Source organism: Callithrix jacchus, chromosome 6 (genome assembly GCF_049354715.1).
Source record: "Callithrix jacchus isolate 240 chromosome 6, calJac240_pri, whole genome shotgun sequence".
NCBI classification, from domain to species: Eukaryota; Metazoa; Chordata; class Mammalia; order Primates; family Cebidae; genus Callithrix; species Callithrix jacchus.
In genome coordinates, this window is record NC_133507.1 from 153,144,071 (window position 1) to 153,166,172 (window position 22,102).

Genomic DNA, 22,102 nt, shown 5'->3' on the forward strand with positions numbered 1-22,102 from the left:
ACTCCTACCCACCTTGTACATGAAAATGAAGCATGTGCCAAAGTCTCACTGCCATGTACTCAGTGGCCATTCAGTGAGTGGGAAATTTAAGTGGTGGGTCTGGACCAGTGGGCATGAGCCTTCCTCACCCACTTGTAGCAAAGCCACCTGCATGGGAATGTCACACAAAGCAATTCTTAGAGGGAAATTCACATTCATCAGGTCCTCCTGGGTGTTTGACCTTCCCGCTCCCACAACGGCCTGAATCCAGAATTGTCAAGTCTGGATTTCAGCTGTGGACACAGGCCACTGCCCAAAGGCCACCATCCAAACTAGGGGGAAGCCGGGATGCTTAGAGGTGGTACAGACAAGGCTCTCACTGCATCCAGGTTTTGTGGAAAAAACAATCCCTTCGAGGGTAACTGGATGCGCCGCAGGTGGAAGGCGCTCTGTCTTCCTGTTTACAGACGCATAATCCCTCCAACTCTCTGAGAATGTGAAACAAAGGAGGGGGTCACCGGGGCTGAGGCCAAGGAGCCGTTCCTTTCTGTGAAGGGCCGCCCCAGGTGTAAGCGGCGGTCAAGACAGACTGGTGGTAGGAGGAAGGGAAACGGACAAAGAGTTGAGAAGCGTGGTTCTCCAGAACAGCACTGTGAGAGTCCCCAGTATTTCGGGCGCGCCTGCCCAGAGGAGAATGCCACCTCGAGCCACTGGTGCGCCTGGGGGCAGGGCGGAGACCCAGCGGGCGTTCCTTCGCCGCCGCACGGGAAAGTGACGCTGGGCAGCGGGTGGTGGAGCGGTATCCACGCCCTGCCTAGCATCTGCCCCACGTTTCTTCAGGCCAAAGTACTGGGAGCCCGGGCTTCTTCCTAAAGTAAAACTCGCTCGGGAAAGGCCAACAGTGCAGCGGCCAGACTGGCACCTGGGAACAGGGATGCGGGCCGGATGCGTGCGGGAGACCGGGTGGCGCCCGGCACTGCGCTCCTCCTCCCCGCCGGGAGAGTGCGTGCTAAGCTCAGCAAAGCCCCGCTGTGGGGATAGAGCCATCTCGCCCATTACCTAATGAAACCGAGAAGGGAGACTCAGTCTCCTAGCCCCGAGCGCAAGCTTGGCTGGACTTGGCATCGTCCGCCCTCCCCGATCCTACACTCCGGGTTTTCCTCGTTCCCAGTTCGGCGGCACCCGAGAGACAGACGGCAGGAACCGCCAATGGCAGGACGCAAAGCGTCAACTTTGTGTTCGCCCGCCACTCTCGGCCAATGTGCGCTCGTCTCTCCGGAGTCCCGCCTTCCGTGTCGGGCGCCCCCTTTTGGCAGCACAGGGACGAACGCTACCTCTCGCCATTTTGTGTGTGGCACAGGTGAATTTCAGGAATATCTTTTTACCTATTCTGGTCTCTTTTCCCATACAGTGGATTTCTTAGTTCGACAACCAAGTGCGGTGGCGACAAGGCCGGCGTAGCCTGTCGTTCTTGGATCGCCCACGTGAGCTAGATCGCTACGTCACGCCACACTTGCCGAGCTCAGCGCCATCTTGAATGTGGCGTCTTGATGCTCCTCTTTCTCGGGCCTCCGCATGGTTCTCTAAATGGTCCCCCAAGTTTCTCTACATGGCCCCCTAAAACCCAAAGATTAGCCCAACTGGCTCAAGAGACGATTATTTCCCCCGAGTAACTCCACAATGTCCATATGCCCATCGCAGTCCAGCAGTGGGGTGGGAGGGTAGACTAGATGGCCCTGCGGGCCGCTGGAAGGAGGCTGCCCTGAGACTGTCGCGACGGCAGTGACCGCTCGGGATAGACCCTGCCCAGAGCTCTAAAGTCAGGGGACCGCTATGCCGTGCGGGGCCCGCGGACTGTCCCACTCGAGGGCAGGAGCCGGCATCGCTCATCGAGTCCCCTTGATGCATGAATCCCTGTGTGCTTGGCACGGTGCCCGCTTGTTGACTGGCTTGGCCGACGGACGTCAGACCTGGTGGTGGGCAGACGGGGTCACTTGCCCACGGGACTAGGGGTGCCCTGCCCTGGGCGGGCGCGAGGGCGTGGGACAGGGACGGTGCGGCCCAGGTGCCCGGGTCTCGGCCTCGTGACCTTGTTGCTCGTCGTGGAGCTTCCGTCCACTTGCACTGGGAAACTACTTGATCGAAGGCGCCCAGGAGCGGGGGGCGGGCACCTCCGCGGGCACTGGGCTGGGCACCGCCCGGGGCGAGCGCGGCCCAGCACCCCGCCTTCCCCTCCCCCGCGCTGGCAGCCGTCGTGCGCCCGCCGCCGCCCCCTCTTCCCTCCCCCTCCTTCCGAGCAGTCGCGGGGAGGGCGAGAGGGGGAGGGAAGGTAGCTGGGCGGGCAGCTTTGCCGCGCTTTGGCTTTCTGCGTCAGCAGCCCCAGCAAAACAGCTGCGGGAGCGCGCCTCTGGAACGCGCCCGCGCACCCCTCCCCCGCGGCCTCGGCGCCGCTGAGACCCCGACAAACTCCGGCCTTGAATGACAGTGCGACCGGCGACTGCGCAGCGCGGGACGCGCCGGGGCACTGCCGCTTTAAGCACGCTTGTCCATTGTTCGGAATCGAACCAATGAGCGAGCGCCCGCTCCCTGCGCTCAGCCAATAGCGTCTGGGCATGGGAAGCCGAGCGCCGCCCACTAATCTATATTAAAGCTTCTGGCGCCGCGTGAGTCCCCCACTGGCTGCTCTGAAAAGCCATCTTTGCATTGTTCCTCGTCCGACTCCTTGCTCGCCGCAGCCGCCTCCGCCGCGCGTCTCCTTCGCCGTCGCAGACTCCGGCAGCTTTATCGCCAGAGTCCTTGAAATCTCGCTTTCTTTTTAATCCCCCGCATCGGATCACCGGCGTGCCCCACCATGTCAGACACAGCGGTAGACACCAGCTCCGAAATCACCACCAAGGTGAGGTTGGACGCCGCCCGCTCCCTCGGGGTCCGCGCGCCGCCGCCCGGGCGGTGTTTGGAGCGCAACAGCTGGACTGCTTCAAGCCCGCTGTTGGTTCCTCTTGCGGTGAAACAGCTCGCCCCCGGCGCGGTGCCCTCAGGCAGCCCACTCTTTGTGTGGTGCGGGGGAGGGGGCGGGAATTGCCGCGGGCAGACGTGATGCCCGTCGGGGAGTGAGCAGAGGCGGCTTAGGCGCGGAGGCTGGCTCAGTGCTCTCGAAACTAGTCTGTGAGCCGTCCGAGTGGCGGCGGGAGGGGAAGGGCCTCGCTGGGGGTCGTCGGCCCGCCGGGCGCACGGAAATAACTTTGAAACTCGAGCGCGTTGAGAATCGGAAGTGCTGGGGGGCGCGTGCTGGGGCGCGGGCCGGCCGCGGGAAGTGGCTGCGAGCGCTCGCCGGCCGCGCTCCTCTTTGTTAGGCTCCAGGCCGCCGGTTTTGCGCCTTGCAGCGGACCCGAGGTGGTTTATCTGGACTAAGCCCTGATAAGGCGGATGGGGCGGCGGGCCGGAGGGCCGCGACGTCGGTCGTTCTCGCGGAGGTGTGACGGGGTTATTATCGGCTTTGGGCGCTCGGGGAGGCGGGGGTGGGCGCCCTTCGAGGTGAGTGCGCCGGGAGTAGCCGCCCAGCTTCAGTCATGCAACCGCGGTGCCGGGTTTGGCTGTGGAGGCGAGCCCACGCGTCGTAGGGGGAGGAAAGAGAAAGTGAAGCGCGAGGCCGCGGCAACGATGTGCGCCCCCGGCGGCTGCCCGGGAGCACCGTGTGCGCCGCAGCTCGGGGCGACGCGGACCAACACCGCGGCCGCGACAGACCGGTGGTAGGGCCGAACTGGGGGGGTACCCGGGACCCGAGGCAGGTTTAACTGTCCATGGTTACGAGGTCCTGCGCGGCTGGCGCGGCTCCGCTCCTGTTCTCAGCGCCGCCTTGGTCCCGCTGTCCACCCTGGATACGGTTTCCGCCCTCGGCGGGAGCGCAGAAGTCTCAGACGGACTGGCTTTTTCTTAATCTTTCGGCCCTCGTTCGCGCTCCTGGTGCCCCTATGGGGATTGGCGCGAGTCACCTTGGCGTCTCTTTAGTCCTTGTGCCCCTGGCGTCACCTCTGGCTCTCCCAGGGGTGATTGCCTTGGCAGAGCCGAACTTGGGCCTCGGATCTCCGCAGGGGCTCCTGTTGGCGCCTTCTGGGCTCAGTCCAGGGACCAGTTTATGCGGGGAGAACACCGTTCCTAGTGCTGGGCCTCGGTGTTCGATTTTTTCCGAAGCACCAAAAGATGATTTACCGCGAGGGCGATGAGTACCCGGAGATGTGCATCCCCGACAGTCTCAGACTAACGCAGCCGGTTGGATTTCGGGGCGATCTCCCACAGGACTTTGCCCGCCAAATGCAGTCATTCAGGCCCGCGCATCTTGCCTGCCGGGGTGGCAGCGGGGGGGGGGGTGGGGGCGTCGAGTTGAGAGTCCCCCTGTCTGAGGCGCCACTCGCGCGCGTGGTACGGCGACCTCTGCTTGCCGGCCCGGAGTCTCCAAGGCCGGGGACGCACTCGGCTGCCCCAGGCCACGTGCTCTCTGCGCGCGATGCGTACTGAGGCCCGCGCGCAAAGCCCGCCGGGCGGGGGATGCGCGCCTGCGCGCCGCGACCTCCCTGCCCCCACCTGCTCCCCGGGGCTTCGGCCGCCAGGGGGCGAGAGCGGGCGGCACCAGGGTCCGTGGAGCCGGGCGGGCAGGACGGAGAGGGCAAACAGGTGGGCCCGGGAACGCTCGTGGACAGCGGCCGAGGGGCTCCCGCAGTCCCGGCTGCGGGATACCTGTTGGTGTTTGCGGCCGTGTGGTGTGGAAAAAGTTAAGGGACACCCGGGGCGGCACTGCCTTTTAGATCACAGGTGGAGTCCCACCCCTGAGGTGTGGTCCGGACCCCGAACCGCTGCGAGGAGGCTGAGACTGGGTAGTTCCGGGCAGCGCTTCTGAGTCGGCGGCAGGCCTTGGCGTGGGGCACGGCCAAGCATCAGTCTGCGGCCCCTTGAACTGCGGGTCGGATTTGGGGGCTCGGGGCGCTTTGGCGTCTTCAGCGACCTGTCCTGGCCGGGGCTTGCAGCTTGGGCCAGTCGGTGCGGCCTCACTGGCTTTCCCAGGCTGGCGCGCTGGTGGGGCTCTCTCTGCGCGCAGGCTCCTTCTTCCTAACCTTATTTATTTCTGGAACATAACCTGTAGCCTTCCAAAACGGCTCGCAGGGCGGAGCTCCCTGCACTTGGAAGCAGTCTCAGGGCTCATCCACCCGGCCCGACGGGTTGGAGCTGTGGCGCCACATGGCTCCTAGGAAGCGCCAGCGGGTCTTAAAGGATGGGAAACCCAATCACAGATGCCCCCGCGGGCCTTCCTTCCACTGGACTTGCAGGAGACACTAGTCCCGCAGGGGTGTCAGGTTCTTCTCTACATGTCGCATGCGACTCTTGGGATGGACAGAGCAGCCTTATGGACCTGTAGTTAGTTGTCAGAGCCTTTGCCTGTCCTGGGTTGCTCAGAAGACTTACTGATTCCTTCTTCCCTTATGAAGGACTTGAAGGAGAAGAAGGAAGTTGTGGAAGAGGCGGAAAATGGAAGAGACGCCCCTGCTAATGGGAATGCGGTGAGTGTCCGCCTTATTCCAGAGCCGTGGCAGCTACTGCTCCACAGTTTTTCTTGCTCTACTTAAAACATATATATATGTAGTTTTGCACAGTGGCAGTATTGTAGCCAATGAGGTTTACCTGAGGCGCGATTATTGCCAGTTAAATATATGTAAAAACCTTTTGAGCCACGCCTGAACAAGAATAGATGCAGAGGAGCTCCCCTGCTCTGAGTTTGGACTTGGCTCAGGGTAGGGGAAGCCTGAGCCCCTAGGGCAGTTAATGTGCAGGTTTCACTATGGAGCCCTGGGGGGTGTTCCCTGGAGAAGGGTCTCCGGGGAGGGCTGGGCTGGGCTGTAGATGCATCGGTGGCCTCTGGTGGGAGGCCTGGGGCAAGCATTCTGCCCAGCCTTGGGTCAGTTGATAATGACTTGGCTGGTTTTCTGTCGAGGAGAATGAGGAAAATGGGGAGCAGGAGGCTGACAACGAGGTAGATGAAGAAGAGGAAGAAGGTGGGGAGGAAGAGGAGGAGGAAGAAGAAGGTGATGGTGAGTACTGTCTCTTTCTCCGGTGGTACTATTTCCCGGTCTTGTCTGGCAGAAGGGGAAGGAGTGGGGCCTTTTGGGAGTGGGACCATGATACTTGGGGCCTGTGGACCACATGGTCCTGGGCTTCCACCTGTAGACTTGGGTCTCCCTGACATGGAGCTGTGCCCATACCCACTCACTCTCACACCTGAAAGTGTCTTTTCGTGCAGCTCTGAAAGATCTGTTGGCTCGTCTCTTGGGGTCCAGCTGCTTGGACCTCTGTCTTCTGGGGATGCCCACCTGTGCAGTGGGTATGGGTGCCCTGACTGGCCCAGTTGCAGGCAGTAGAGGCAGAGCTGGGACCTTTTGGTACTCCACAGCTTCCTCGGGATTTCCCCAGGAGCCACAGTAGGGGAGGGCAGTGTGCTTTATCTGGCCTTTGAATCTCTCCAGGTGAGGAGGAGGATGGAGATGAAGATGAGGAAGCTGAGTCTGCTACGGGCAAGCGGGCAGCTGAAGATGATGAGGTGGGTTCCAGCTTGAAAAGAACGTGGGGTTTGGCATCTTGGGTCTGCCCTCCTGCCTCTAGCTGAGTCTGTGCCTGAGGCTCTCAAACTGTGGACAGAGTGATTCTGACTTCATAGGTGGGCATTGTGTGGTCCTGAATCTTAATAGGAAGGAACAGTCCTGGGCCCAACTTTACAGAGGCCTTGGGCTGTGGCCCTGGGGGTCCCTGGTCCTTGGTCTGCCGGTGGGAACTGAGGCAGTGGGCTAGATACGGCCACTGGGGTTGGAGGGGCCTTGACAGTCTTTTTCTGCCCAGGATGATGATGTCGATACCAAGAAGCAGAAGACCGACGAGGATGATTAGACAGCAAAAAAGGAAAACTTAAACTAAAAAACAAAAAAAAAGGCCGCCGTGACCTATTCACCCTCCACTTCCCGTCTCAGAATCTAAACGTGGTCACCTTCGAGTAGAGAGGCCGGCCCGCCCGCCCAATGCGGGCAGTGCCACCTGCAGACGAACGACGCGCTCTCCACTACCCAACCCAAACCATGAGAATTTGCAACAGGGGAGGAAAAAAGAACCAAAACTTCCAAGGCCCTGCTTTTTTTCTTAAAAGTACTTTAAAAAGGAAATTTGTTTGTATTTTTTATTTACATTTTATATTTTTGTACATATTGTTAGGGTCAGCCATTTTTAATGATCTCGGATGACCAAACCAGCCTTCGGAGCGTTCTCTGTCCTACTTCCGACTTTACTTGTGGTGTGACCATGTTCATTATAATCTCAAAGGAGAAAAAAAAACCTTGTAAAAAAAGCGAAAACGACAACAGAAAAACAATCGTATTCCGAGCATTCCAGTACCTTTGTTGTGTATGTACTTAGCTGTACTATAAGTAGTTGGTTTGTATGAGATGGTTAAAAGGCCAAAGATTAAAAGGTTTCCTTTTTTTCCTTTTTTGTCTATGAAGTTGCTGTTTATTTTTTTTGGCCTGTTTGATGTATGTGTGAAACAATGTTGTCCAACAATAAACAGGAATTTTATTTTGCTGAGTTGTTCTAACAAAGCTGTCTCAAAGCCTGGTTTGTCTGTTTCAGTTTCCTTAGAAGACCTTCAGGGCACAAGGATGGGAGGGGGGATGATCCTGGGGACAGTGGGTTGAAGCAGTTGGATGTGATCTCTGGTGGGTGTTCAGGGACTGAGATACAGGTGTGTGGGAACTGCTTGCAGGGCAGTCGGTGATTGCTCCAAGAAGCCTTAACTGGGGATGAGGACTCCTTCACTGGGTTCCTTGGAGGTGGGGGTATAAGTCCCCGACACTAGAGGAAGAGGCCACACACGGGACTGCTGTTTCGTGGAGTGCAGGGTGGTGGTGGCACAGGCCCAAGAGAGAACTTGTGAAGCTTCCCAAGATGCCACCAAGGGGTGGCTTTGCCTCTGCAGGCCTCACCCATTTAGCTCCCCGGTGTGGCTCCCCCTGCTGGTGACATATCATAACTGCTGGCCCCTTAGGATTGCTGGTGCTTTGGTTTTCCAGGGCTCTGGTGCAGCCTGGCTGTCATCCAACCTTTGGCCTCCAGGTCCCTTAGGTTAGCTGGGCAGGCCCATCTTGCCTTCCCCCTGAACACAGTTGGAGAAGATACTATGCTGTTTGGATTTTCACACGGGTTGTGAGCAGTGGGTCAGGATAGCCAACTGGAGGAAGCGCCACCTCAGCCCAAGCCCTCAGAGGTGGAGGTGAGGTTTAGCGCTCACCAGGAACCTTCTGGGATCCTCCAATGAGAGCTGCAGGGGTCGGGACAGGTGCTGCCAGTGGGCCTGCTACCGACGTAGGACCTGTGGAAGCCATCGAGGGGTTTCTGCAGGAAAACTCACCGGAGAGGAGGTGTCTGCAGAGGTCTGGCCTGGGTGGAGAGGAGACTGGGAAGAAGGGAAATGTGTGTAGTGAAGACAGCAAGAGGCCAGTTCCCTCCACCTGCCTCTCAGCACACCGGCTCCTGCAATGCCGTGTCCGCTGCATTCCATGCTCCTCCCGGCTTTTGTGGTTCGAACCGGGTACCAGAGTTCTCGGGAGACCTTGCCCTTCTCTGGCCGGAGCTGTCACCCTCATGGGGCCGCTCAGGCCGCCTGTCCAGCATGTCCCCAGACAGCTGCCACCAGGATTGGGGTAGGTTGAGGCTTTGGTAGGAGGGAACCTCTGACCTGTGTCTACCCCATGCCCCCTGCAGAGCCTGGGTGTCTGCATTCTGGTTCATCCAGGGAAGAAAGGGAGGGTCCGGAGCCAAAACACCAGCTCCTCTCTGTCCTGCCGCCTAGGGCAGCTCAGTACCGCCATGTTTCCAAGCTTGGCGCCCAGGAGGATGTCTCTAAGGCAGGAATGCAGGTAAAGGCCATGCAGGAAGGCCACACGGGGCAGACCGCGCTTGGAGCTGGGAGCAGGTCTAACCCAGCTCCCTCAGCCTGCAGGCCGGCTCAGAACCATTACTGTGACGCCCCCTGAAAGGGGAGGAGCTGAGCCCTGGTCGCACACAGACAGGGCAGCCACATTACCATGGGGCAAGGAACTGAACCTTGTGGGCTTCAATCCTCTCCTCTACAAAATGGGAACAATAGGATGAGGCATGAGCCAGGGCCCAAGGTGGCCTTCCTAGGTTGCCGTGAGACACTGACATCAGCATAGCTGCTGCCTCAGCTGCCTCATCCCGCCAAAGTTTGACCTGGAACAGGATTTGCTGCTGCCAGCAGAACACAATTGCCCTTAGTCCTGAGCCTGGCACACAATTAGCCACTGCCTGAGGATATGCTTCAGGGTCCAGAGTCACTTTGCCCACTCCCAAAGTCCCGAATGGCCTCCCACTGGGGCCCAGGTGAAAAGATTAGCAGGGAATGGGTGCCCTCTGGTGGACACAGAGGAACTGCAACGTGTTCCTCTGTTCAGTCCAGGAAAAACCTTTCGGTGGGCCCTGGTCCCAAGGTAGGTAACTTCAGTCACCTCCACACCCTGACCCACCAAGACCTTTCCCCCTCTCTGTTGCTGGAACCCCAGTCAGATGTCACAGTCAGTAGTCCTTTCCCAGGCCTTCCCTCTGGGCAACTGACATCCCCTTCCAGGGACTATCTTTTACATGGAACAAGAGCTGGAGGCTGGGGTCCACTCTTCCCCTCCTGAAGGCCTTGGGATTCCCTGCGGCGACATGTGCTCCTGCCCAGCTGTGTTCAAATGCGTGGTGTGCGTGGTGTCTGCCAGGGCGGGCCTGTTCCTGAGTTCTCTCCAGCGCCAAGTACAGCACACAGGGAAGGAAGGGCCTCATGTAGGATGCTACACTCCTCACGAGACGCCGCGCGCCGTCACTAGACGCCCACCCGCCTTCACTAGACGCCGCGCAACCTCAGCCCACCCGCCCTCACTAGACGCCCCGCACCCTCACTAGACGCCGCGATCCCTCACTAGACGCCCCGCGCCCTCATTAGACTCCGCCCGCCCTCACTAGACTCCGCCCGCCCTCACTAGACGCCGCGCGCCCTCACTAGACTCCGCCCGCCCTCACTAGACGCCGCGCGCCCTCACTAGACTCCACCGGCCCTCACTAGACGCCGCGCACCCTCACTAGACGCCAGGCACCCTCACTAGACGCCGCGCGCCCTCACTAGACGCCGCGCACCCTCACTAGACTCCGCCGGCCCTCACTAGACGCCGCGATCCCTCACTAGATTCCGCGCGCCCTCACTAGACTCCGCGCGCCCTCACTAGACTCCGCCCGCCCTCACTAGACGCCGCGCGCCCTCACTAGACTCCCCCGGCCCTCACTAGACGCCGCCCGCCCTCACTAGACGCCGCGATCCCTCACTAGACGCCGCCCGCCCTCACTAGACGCCGCGATCCCTCACTAGACGCCGCGCGCCCTCACTAGACGCCGCCCGCCCTCACTAGACGCCGCCCGCCCTCACTAGACGCCGCGATCCCTCACTAGACGCCGCGCGCCCTCACTAGACTCCGCCCGCCCTCACTAGACTCCGCCCGCCCTCACTAGACGCCGCGCGCCCTCACTAGACGCCGCGCGCCCTCACTAGACGCCGCGATCCCTCACTAGACGCCGCGCGCCCTCACTAGACTCCGCCCGCCCTCACTAGACGCCGCCCGCCCTCACTAGACTCCGCCCGCCCTCACTAGACGCCGCCCGCCCTCACTAGACGCCGCGATCCCTCACTAGACGCCGCGCGCCCTCACTAGACGCCGCCCGCCCTCACTAGACTCCGCCCGCCCTCACTAGACGCCGCGATCCCTCACTAGACGCCGCGCGCCCTCACTAGACGCCGCCCGCCCTCACTAGACGCCGCGATCCCTCACTAGACGCCGCGCGCCCTCACTAGACTCCGCCCGCCCTCACTAGACTCCGCCCGCCCTCACTAGACGCCGCGCGCCCTCACTAGACGCCGCGCGCCCTCACTAGACGCCGCGATCCCTCACTAGACGCCGCGCGCCCTCACTAGACTCCTCCGGCCCTCACTAGACGCCGCGCGCCCTCACTAGACTCCGCCGGCCCTCACTAGACTCCGCCCGCCCTCACTAGACTCCGCCCGCCCTCACTAGACGCCGCCCGCCCTCACTAGACGCCGCGATCCCTCACTAGACGCCGCGCGCCCTCACTAGACGCCGCGATCCCTCACTAGACGCCGCGCGCCCTCACTAGACTCCGCCCGCCCTCACTAGACTCCGCCCGCCCTCACTAGACGCCGCGCGCCCTCACTAGACGCCGCGATCCCTCACTAGACGCCGCGCGCCCTCACTAGACTCCGCCGGCCCTCACTAGACGCCGCGCGCCCTCACTAGACGCCGCGATCCCTCACTAGACGCCGCCCGCCCTCACTAGACGCCGCCCGCCCTCACTAGACGCCGCGATCCCTCACTAGACGCCGCGCGCCCTCACTAGACGCCGCGCGCCCTCACTAGACGCCGCGCGCCCTCACTAGACGCCGCCCGCCCTCACTAGACGCCGCCGGCCCTCACTAGACGCCGCGCGCCCTCACTAGACTCCGCCCGCCCTCACTAGACGCCCCGCACCCTCACTAGACGCCGCCAGCCCTCACTAAAAGCCCCGCGCCCTCACTAGACGCCACCAGCCCTCACTAGACTCTGCCCGCCCTCACTAGACGCCGCCCGCCCTCACTGGGACTGCTACCCTGAGTGCAGTCTCACGGCTGTCTGTCACTAGAATGAGGGGCAAGGAGTCAGGGGCTCGCAGCTCTACCTCCCGGCTCTCTCTTGGCTGTCGGCTACACACTCCCAGTATCCAGCACTGCTGCTCCTCTGCTGCCACCACAAGCCCTGGGGTCAGGATCCTCAGCCCGCCGCTCCTAACTCCAGCGGGATCTCAGTCCTTCCCCGGCCTTGCTGCCTAGCCTGCCTCTACCAGGCCGCCTCTGCGGGTCGGATGCCTGTGTCCTAGATGGGCCCAGGCCGCGGTGTGGTCTCCTCTTGGTGGGAGCTGCTTCGTGGGGTTGGACTCCCTGGGCCCCGCGTTATTTGGAGCCTGCTTGAGTCTGGCTGAGTCTCACAGGTCAGGCCCCTGCTATGCCCAACCTGTCTGCCCAGGAACCCATCTCCTTGATGCAAGTGTGGTCAGTTTTGCAGTGTGGCTACCTGTCCTCCCTGTACCCCAAGCCCATGGGCATGGGCAGAGCCAGCCAGGGAAGCGGGCAGAACTGCTCTGAGCTCCTCCTCTCGGGATACCTCAGCCTATGCTCACGGGTCTGGCCTGAGCTCAGGGAGGTGACGGAAACGCAGATTAGGAAACATGGCTGAAACAATTTAAGGCCGCCGGGCACACTGACCTTACTTATACACTGGGTGAATGACAATGCATTATTTGCAGAGAAGGCCTCGCAGCCAGTGACTGGTGTGGCTTCCATGAAGTCCTGAGCACAGCCAAGGAACCCAGCTTCAAGGGTGGGTGCTCCCATGCGCTCTCTATCAAGGCTGTCACCCACAGCAACAAGGACCAGGTGGTCACTTGAAGCAACCACATTTTACATGCACTCATGTGGGGATCCCACTGTGAGGCTCTGGGCAGGGAGCAGATCTCTTACTGAAAGGAGATGCTGGTGGATTCCTGGCTCTCCAAGGTCCCAGGGGACATCTATTGTTTTTGCCACCAGCAGCCATCCCTTCATCCTCTTCTTGACAGTAATGCCCTGAAGCAATGTCGTTTTTTTTGTTTTGTTTTGAGAAGGAGTTTTGCTCGTTGCCCAGGCTGGAGGGCAGCGGCGTGATCTCGGCTCACTGCAACCTCTGCCTCCTGGGTTCAAGCAATTCTCCTGCTTCAGCCTCTCGAGTAGCTGGGATTACAGGTGTGAGCCACCTGGCCCCTGTTTTCCTTCTTTTTTTTTTTTGAGACGGAGTTTCGCTCTTGTTACCCAGGCTGGAGTGCAATGGCACGATCTCGGCTCACTGCAACCTCTGCCTCCTGGGTTCAAGCAATTCTCCTGCCTCAGCCTCCCGAATAGCTGGGACTACGGGCGCGCGCCACCATGCCCAGCTAATTTTTGTATTTTTAGTAGAGACGGGGTTTCACCTTATTGACTAGGATGGTCTCGATCTCTTGATTTCGTGATCCACCCGCCACGGCCTCCCAAAGTTCTGGGATTATAGGCGTGAGCCACCACGCCCGGCCTCCCAGCTTTCCTTCTGAATGTCCTCTCTCCCACACTCGGACAAGCCCCAGGGCAGAACATGTGACTTATTCCTGGCCAATCAGTGGCCTGAAGTGCCCTGGCCATATTGGTTGGTTCAGAGTTGGCACATGACCCAGGTCATACAATCAGAAGGAGTTCTGGGACTTTTTTTCCTTCCTTCCTTTCTTTTTTTTTTTTGAGACGGAGTTTTGCTCTTGTAGCCCAGTGCAGTGGCAAGATCTCAGCTCACTGCAACCTCCCCCTCCCAGGTTCAAGCAATTCTCCTGCCTCTGCCTCCTGAGTAGCTGGTGCCCACCACAATACCTGGCTAATTTTCTGTATTTTTAGTAGAGATGGGATTTCGCCATGTTGGCCAGGCTGGTCTTGAATTCCTGACCTCGTGATCCACCCGCCTCAGCCTCCCAAAGTGCTAGGATTACAGGTATGAGCCACCACGCCTGGCCACAATTTAAATTTTTTAATTGGGTTGCTGGAAAGGTAAGAAACATTTGGTTTTGTCCCTCAGGGATTTAAACTTAAGAGGCCAAGGAGATGAGGCTGCAGTCTACTTAGAGAGGAGCAGAACTGAGCCAAGAGGCAGAGGAACCTCATGTTCTGATGACAATGCTTGAGCTCTTCAATCCAGCCATGCAGAGTATTCAGTTATGCAAGCCAGTAAATTTCCTCCTGGTTTAGGCTAGTTCAGGTTGGGTTTTCTGTCGTCTGTACCTGAAAGACTCCCAACTAATCATCAGGGAAAATGCAGGGCTTCAGGCTCCAGTCTCCAGGGACAACCAAGCGTCCATGAACAAGGACAGCTTGTTGGTGGGGGACAGAGGTGTGGGGATGCCTTCTCTGGTGTGGTTTCCAGATTTGGAGGGATACAGAGGTGAGTCAGCCTCAGAAGAGGCCGTGATGGTCACGGTCCATCTCTCGGCAGGATCTGAGTCCTGCCTGAACCATTCCAGCCAGGTCGGGGGATGGCAGGGGTCATCTGAGCTGCCCACCTGGAGTCCTCTGTGTGGAGCCCCCATCCCCTCTTCTCCAGCCCACAGTGATCTCTGGCCCTCTGATCTCCAAGTGCTTCCACTGGGCCTCACAGCCAAACACACTCACTGAAGTAACTTGATGGCCCTGGGAGGCTCCTGGTTACAGGTGTGAGATCCCATCTTCAGGCAGCCTGGAACCTCCCAGTTGTCTCTCTGCCCCAAGGTGTACCTGAGAAAGGGGAGGTGACTCCATACTGTCTGGAGAAATGCTAGGTTAAGCAATGCTGAAAGGGTTTTCTGGTAGCGCATGGTGGCTCATGCCTGTAATCCCAGCACTTCGGGAAACTGAGGTGGGAGGATCACTTGAGCTCAGGAGTTTGAGACCAGCCCCAGCCTGGGTAACACGGTGACACCCTGTTTACAAAAATTAAAAAAATCTGGAGTGATGGCACATGCACCTATAGTCCCAGCTACATGGGAGGCTGTGGTGGGAGGATCGCTTGAGCTTGCCAGGTTGAGGCTGTAGTGGACCACTGCACCACTCCACTCTGGCCTGGGAGATAAAGCAAAACCCTGTCTTAAAACAGAACCAACCAACTAACCAAACAAAAGTTTTCTTTCTGTAGAATTCACTGCCACTAGGTAGTGCAGCAATATTCAGGTGCTCAAACCATGTCATCAGGAACCCGTCTACCTCCCCCCCTCTGTCAGTTCTATTTTCCTTGGCATTGGTTTTGTTTTCTGACCGTTTCACAGCTATAGTAAGTAGTATTGAACATGGTGAATACTTTCACAGCTTCTTCACCTAGCTTGGTGATGGGAGTGGGAGGGCTGAAAAGGTAATATGTTAACAGGACAGTTGTTGGTTCATTCTTTGCTTTTTTTTTTTTTTTTTGAGATGGAGCCTTGCATTGTGGCTAGGCTGGAATGCAATGGCGGGATCTCAGCTCACTGCAACCTCCATCTCCCGGGTTCAAGCAATTCTTCTCCCTGGCCTCTCGAGTAGCTGGGACTACAAGCGCGCACCACCACGCCCAGCTAATTTTTGTATTTTTAGTAGAGACGGGGTTTCACCGTATTGGCCAGGATGCTCTTGATCTCTTGACCTCGTGATCCACCCGCCTTGGCCTACTAAAGTGCTGGGATTACAGGTGTGAGCCACTGCACCGGGCCCCAATTGTTGGTTTTCTAATCAAACTCATGAGAAAGCAGTATGACAGAGATCATGAGCCCTTTGGGAAGCCAGCAGCCCCTCATCCCCTACTCCTAGTTCAGCTGAGATCAGGCTGTGCTCTGCAGGTCCACCTCACAGGCCCACTGGGACCCACCATCTCCGAAGGGGAACCAGTCTTTTTCCCCATGGTTCCAGCCTAAGTCCTGCGGAAGGCTCTCACTGGTCAGATCTGGTCATGTGACCCCATCTCCAAGTCAAGTCTCAGGGAAACACTTGGACAGAGGGTGAGAATGGATTAGGGGTCTTCCCTTATGAAAAGTCAATGTTATGAATAGGAGGGAAGCTGGGCAGGAGAAAGCAACTGATGTCTTCCACATCCAGTCCATGGGTATTTGGGAAATTTTTCTTTTTTTTGAGACAGAGTCTTCTCTGTTGCCCAGGCTGGAGTGCAGTGGCATGATCTTGGCTCACTGCAACCTCTGTCCCCCCAGGTTTAGGTGATTCTCCTGCCTCAGCCTCCCAAGTAGCTGGGACTACAAGCACCCACCACCATGCCTGGCTAATTTTTGAATTTTTAGTAGAGACGGGGTTTCACCATGTTGGCCAGGCTGGTCTCAAACTCCTGACCTTGTGATCCACCCGCTCAGCCTCCCAAAGTGCTGGGATTACAGGCGTGAGCCATAATCCATAATTCCTGGCGGAGGAATTTCAATACAATTCAAAATAGAATCAGGGTGACCTGGCCTGCTCTTGGGCAGGTGGGCCTGAAGTATGATCGCACCCAGTGGTAGTGGAACGACATGTCAATATTCCCTTGGTATTGTCCCCAGTACTTCTTTCACTTCCCTTTGTAGCTCTTCCACCACTAGGATGAGGCAGGGAGCTTGAGTCTCATTCCCTGAGGGAAGAACGCAGCCTGGGCCAAGACACTGCTCAGCTTGAGTTTCAAAGTAGACTCTCTTTACTTATATCGAGATGACTGCTGGAAACCAAGCTCTCAAGAGTAGCAAAGGGCTAATGTGTTTTTATGTATCATGGACCAAAGTTTAGAGACATGACCACAGTGGGAGAGGATAGTGAGAAAGGGCCCTGCTGACTGCACAGGGAGGGGACAAGCCTTTCAAGGCCAACTGGGGTAGGGCTAGGAGCAGGAAAGAGACAATTTAGACATGAGTGACCTCATGGGCTGGCAGTTAGTGCCATACGATGCCCCAGAGACCACACAGGTCCTTCAGTGGATGCCAGTGTAGGATGCCTGTGTCTTGGGGTGCCGAGCCACCAGCCTCTGAGGAACTATCCTCTCATCCCTGCTCTCTGGGTCTTTCTGAGCAGAGGAAGGATACTGCTGTCTGAGGGGTGTGGCTAGTTGAGACCTTGTCACATAGTTGGCCACCAGGCTCACTCACCACTACTCCTTTCGAGGTCACTCCAGCCAAAAAATGGCCACCTGCTCTCTGGGTCAAAGTGGTGCACAGAAGGGACCCGATGACATCACAGCCAAGGACTTCGAAGGGAACAGGTGGCACCAGAGGATGGTGGATCCTCCACAGTTCTCACGCTCAGCCCTGTTCTGAAGATGCTGGGAGCAGGACAGGCCCAGTTCTGACCCTACGTGAGGGAGGCTTTAGGCAAGAAACTTCCCTTATGAGGCCTTGGGCTTCTCATGTCTGGAACAGAGCTCACCAGCTCTGCTCCTCTCAAGGTGAGGACAAACACAGCCCTCGCCCCCACCACCGACTGTCACTGTTCATCAGGATTAGCAACTGCAGGTTATAAGGATTTTGGCAACTCTTCTACAGGCAGGATGGGAACAAATATCAGGGCTCTCAGATGGCACAATGTGACAAGGACCGGTGTAGCTCCAGCTGCTTATGGCGTAGGAGGCTCATATAGCAGAGGACTCAGCCACTGGAAGAGCTGAGGGGTCTGAGGAGGTCTGAGTAGGGAGTGCGAGGGGGACTGCAGGGTGACACTAAGGGTGTCTTAGCTCAGCTGCTGTAACACAGTACCTTCAACTGGGTGGCTTATAAACAGCAAATATTGGCTGGGTGCGGTGGCTCATGCCTGTAATCTCAGCACTTTGGGAGGCTGCGGTGGGTGCATCACCTGAGGTCAGGAGTTTGAGACCAGCCTGGACAACATGGTGGAACCTCGTCTCTACTAAAAATACAAAAGTTAGCCAGGCGTGGTGGCAGGCACCTGTAATACCAGCTACTCAGGAGGCTGAGGCAAGAGAATTGCTTGAACCCAGGAGGCGGAGGTTGCAGTGAGCCAAGATCGCACCATTGCACTCTAGCCTGGGCAACAAGAGCAAAACTCCATTAAAAAAAAAAAAATCCAGGAAATATTTATTTCTCACAGTTCTGAAGGCTGCAAAATCAAAGTAATAATAACTTTGCCTATCCTCTTATAACGGAGAAGAGTTATTTGGGGGATGATTTGAGTAAGTCAATTCACTTAAGAAGCCATTCTAAGATATCTGAGTAGATACCTTTTCCTTTGAATGCATTTTCTCTATTAAGTGTAAGAATTCAAAAGCATTCTATTGAACCAAGAGCTCAGAGTTCAGAAGTGGGTGGTCAATACCCATTTGTTGCTACAGCTGCCAGTAATGGGGTTTGAGGGTATGTTTCTTTCTTTCTTGAGACAGGGTCTCACTCTGTCACCCAGGCTGGAGTGCAGTGGCGTGATCTCAGCTTACTGCAACCTCTGCCTCGCAGGCTCAAGCGATCCTTCCAACCTCAGACTCCTGAATACCTGGAAACTACAGGTGTGCACCACCACACCCAGCTAATTTTTGTATTTTTTTGTAGAGACAGGGTTTCACCATGTTGACCAGGCTCATCTCAAACTACTGAGTTCAAGCAGTCCCCTGCCTCCACTTCCCAAAGTGCTGGGATTACAGCAGGGAGCCACCATGCCCAGCCAAGTATACGTTTTTAACTCTCTGAAAGACATTTTATTTTTTTGTGAGACAGGATCTCGCTCTATTGCCTAGGCTGGTGTGCAGTGGCATGAACATGGCTCACTGCAACTTCAGCTTCCTGAGTTCAAGTGCTCCTCCTGCCTCAGCTTCCCAAGTAGCTGGGACCACAGGTGTGTGTCCCCATGCCCACCTAATTTTTAAAATGATTTTTTTGCAAAGACAGGATCTTGCTTTATATCCCAGCCTGGTCGTATATTCTTGGGCTCAAGCAATCCTCTTGCTTCGGCCTCTCAGTCCTGGGATTGCAGGTATAAGCCATGGTGCCTGGTCCTTCAAGACAAATACGTCTTTAAGAGCTTACCTGAGGTCCCCAAACTTTCTCTGTTCACAGCAATCTTAGTGTTTCAGTAACTTTTTCGCAGTGCACCTAGGCCAAAATAAATATCTAACTCCTCTTTATTTAGTTAGGTTCAAACAACTTATAAAGTATTTCTGCCCTAACTTAGTAGCTTGCCATATTATTTTTGAGAAAAAAAGCCACATAAATTGAGAAAATATTTTCTTTTCTTCTTTTTTTTGAGACAGGGACTTATTCTGTTGCTCAGGCTGGAGTGCAATGGTGTAATCTCGGCTCACTGCAACCTCTGCCTTCCAGGTTTAAATGATTCTCCTGCCTCAGCCTCCCAAGTAGCTGAGACTAGAGGCACACGCCACCACACCCGGCTAATTTTTTTTTTTTGGTAGAGACAGGGTTTCATTGGGCTAGGCTGGTCTCTTAACTCCTGGCCTCAAGTGATCCACCTGCTTCGGCCTCCCAAAGTGTAGGGATTACAGGCGTGAGCTACTGTGCCCAGCCTAAAAATTTTTTTTTTTTTTTTTTTTTTTTTTGAGACGGAGTCTCACTCCGTTGCCAGGCTGTAGTGCAATGGCTGATCTTGGCTCACTGCAACCTCCACCTCCCGGGTTCAAGTAATTCTCCTGCCTCAGCCTCCCAAGTAGCTGGGACTACAAGTGCACAACACCATGCCCAGCTAATTTTTGTATTTTTAGTAGAGACAGGGTTTCATCTTGTTGGCCAGAATGGTCTCCATCTCCTGACCTCGTGATCCACCCACCTCAGCTTCCCAATGGGCTGGGATTACAGGCATGAGCCACTGCCCCGGGCAATTTCATTTTTAGTTAAAATAAATGACTTACTAATGGGGTGTGTGTGCCTGTTAGGCACTGCACAGTTTTTCAAACCTTGGAATCTGATTGGACATCACCATGCTCATCTCCTGTTCACCTTGATTTTCTCTGTGTTCTGGCTTCTTATCACCCAAACCTCTGCAAGCTCAGCTTCCCACAGATATTTCATCAAAGAGAATGCAGCACGGCCTAACTGGAAACTTAACAGTCTTGAGCTAATAGTTAAGAGTTAATAGGACAGATGTTCAGTGCCATTGTACTTTCTTTGAAAATTAAAAAAATCCTGAGGCCTCCCTGTTAGTTTGTGGAAGTCTTCGCCAAATTCCTGATTCTCACCCAACTCCACCCTTCAGTTTATTCAAAGCTACAGCTGAAGCTGGTTGGTTGCAGATCAAATAAAATCACCAAAGAATTGCTAAGCCCATTATGTCTTCACTTTGGGGACCACTTTAACAGTGCATTTTGAAAGCTGTAAAACAATTACCAGGTCATTAGCAAGAAGTTCTAAAAATAAACATGACAATACAGGCTTAAAGTACTTGTCCCACAGGCACAGGACAGTATTGTAACTAGAGGGGCTGGCATTGCAGCTTAGCATGTTCTTTCTGGCTGTGATGTGGAGGATAAATTAGGCAGGGAGGCCAGTGCTGCAGTCCTGAGATGGTTACAGAAACTGAGGTGGGGACTGTGGGGATGGTAAGGACACAAACAAGATGTTTATGAAGTGAAGTCAGTGGGCTAGGGTCTACTGGGCTGTGGGGCAGTAGGGCTGGGAGAATGGAGACAGCCCATGCCCCCACTCTGGGTGGATGTGTCCACCCACTCCTCTCACCCATGACTGGGGAGTGAAGGAAAGCAAGGGCACCTGACCCCTTTGCCTGACTTCTTCCTCATTTCTCTTCTCCACCCTACACTTGGCTGCAAGGGGAGGGCTTTCACCTCCTCCTATAATGCATGGATTTCCCTCACATTGTAGCCTGAGTTCTCTGTATTCAACAGGTAATCAAGTATGGTCACCTGGTTCTTGCCAAGTTGATGACAGTTTAAGGGATTTAAAAACTCTTTTCTTTCTGAGTACAGCCTGGCTTTCCAGACTGTCGGTTTTATGGAGATTCACAAATCCTGTTTTGGAAGTCAACAGCTGAACATTGACTTCTTTCATTTATTTATTTAAAAGAAATAAAGACAGGTCTTGCAATGTTTTCCAGGCTGATTTCGAACTCCCGGCCTCAAGTGATCCTCCCCCTTGGCCTCCCAAAGTGTTGATCGCAGTTGTGAGCCACCCATGCCTGGCCTTGAGTTTTTTCAGTTTCTACACCCCTCACTCCAGATTGATGCTGCCATTACTGTCTTGTCTTCTTCACAACACTGATCATGATCTGAAATTATTTATTTACCTTCTGTCTCCTCCCATTAAAATCTAATGGGAGATTGTAAGGGCGTGGCGGTGCACACCTGTAACCCAGCACTTTGGGAGCTGAAGCAGGAGGTTCACTTGAGGTCAGGAGTTTGAGACCTGCCTGGCCAACATGGTGAAACCTATTTCTATTAAAAATGCAAAAGTTAGCTGTGGGTGGTGGCAGATGCCTGTAATCCCAGCTACTTGGGAGGCTGAGGCAGAAGAATTGCTGAACCCGAGAGGTGGAGGTTGCGGTGAGCCAAGACCACACCACTTCACTCTAGCCTGGGCAACAAGAGCGAAACTCTTGTCTCAAAAAAGAAACAAACAAACAAAAAAATCTAATGGGAAAATAGGGACCTTACTCATCTTGTCTAGCAAGTTATCTCCACTGCTTAGAACAGTGTCTGGAATATAAAAAGTAAATGTGTGTGGAGTAAATGTATAATGCTTAAAGAATTGGCACATAGCATGTTCTCAATACTCTACAACTAAAAAAGAAAATCTGAAATTTTTGGGACAAGGCAGCTGGAAGAAAATGAAGAGTCTACAGAGGAGGAAGGAGCAGAACACCCAGAGGAAGGGCTCCCAGAATCCAAGGAGAAGAGAAACCCAGCTGACATCAGAAGAATCAGATGCAGCAGATAAAGCAAGGACTCGAAGGGGCTTAACAGAGGGGTGGGGGCCAGAGCCAGATGGCAGTGTTTGAGGAGTGGATGAGAGGAGTGGGAAGCGTGAGTGAAGACAATTCCAAGTTTGGATCTGCAGAGAAAGAGGACTAGAGCAGGAGCTGAAGGCCATGCAAGATTGAAGAGAAGTCTTATTTTTAGAAATTTATTTTTTAAGGTGATTTGAACATGTTTTGTGGGCTGAGGGTTGAAGGATCCAGAGAAGAGAAAAGGCTTTTCCAATTTTGTCTTAAGCCTAATCTCCCTTTCCTTTAGATTTCCACCTGGTATTTCTCTTATGGCATTTCTTTCTCTTTTTTTTTTGAGATGGGGTTTCCCTCTTGTCATCCAGGCTGGAGTGCAGTGGTACGATCCTGGCTCACTGCAACCTCCACCTCCTGAGTTCAAGCAATTCTCCTGCCTCAGCCTCCTGAGCAGCTGGGATTACAGGCACCGGCCACCACACCCAGCTAATTTTTGTATATATATGTATTTGTTTTTGTAAAGACAGGGTTTCACCATATTAGCTAGGCTGGTCTCAA

The 22,102-nt window shown here is 55.7% G+C and overlaps 1 protein-coding gene and 1 pseudogene across 8 annotated transcripts; both read left to right on the forward strand.

Moving 5' to 3' along the window:
• The first annotated feature begins 2,648 nt into the window (after positions 1–2,648).
• PTMA (prothymosin alpha) lies at positions 2,649–7,610 on the forward strand. Of its 8 annotated transcripts, none has more exons than XM_078328824.1 (5): positions 2,649–4,650; positions 5,460–5,531; positions 5,963–6,059; positions 6,492–6,565; positions 6,862–7,610. In XM_078328824.1, exons 1-5 carry the CDS (start codon positions 4,525–4,527, stop codon positions 6,907–6,909), a joined length of 417 nt encoding a protein of 138 aa, XP_078184950.1. In that variant the 5' UTR covers positions 2,649–4,524; the 3' UTR covers positions 6,910–7,610. The 8 variants fall into 8 exon arrangements, with proteins under 8 accessions (XP_078184950.1, XP_078184951.1, XP_002749933.1 ...); XM_078328825.1 differs by having other exon boundaries at positions 5,966–6,059; XM_002749887.5 differs by having other exon boundaries at positions 2,649–2,875.
• LOC118154846 (U4 spliceosomal RNA) lies at positions 5,613–5,734 on the forward strand (annotated as a pseudogene).
• Positions 7,611–22,102: the final 14,492 nt, after the last annotated feature.

What these genes read in the sequence shown, in the direction of transcription:
- PTMA (XM_078328822.1), top strand. Translation starts at nt 4,484, where the DNA reads ATGCGTACTGAGGCCCGCGCGCAAAGCCCGCCGGGCGGGGGATGCGCG. An exon ending in CCCCTGCTAATGGGAATGCG is followed by an intron (nt 5,532 to 5,962) that starts GTGAGTGTCCGC and finishes TTTTCTGTCGAG; the next exon opens with GAGAATGAGGAAAATGGGGA. An exon ending in GGAGGAAGAAGAAGGTGATG is followed by an intron (nt 6,060 to 6,491) that starts GTGAGTACTGTC and finishes GAATCTCTCCAG; the next exon opens with GTGAGGAGGAGGATGGAGAT.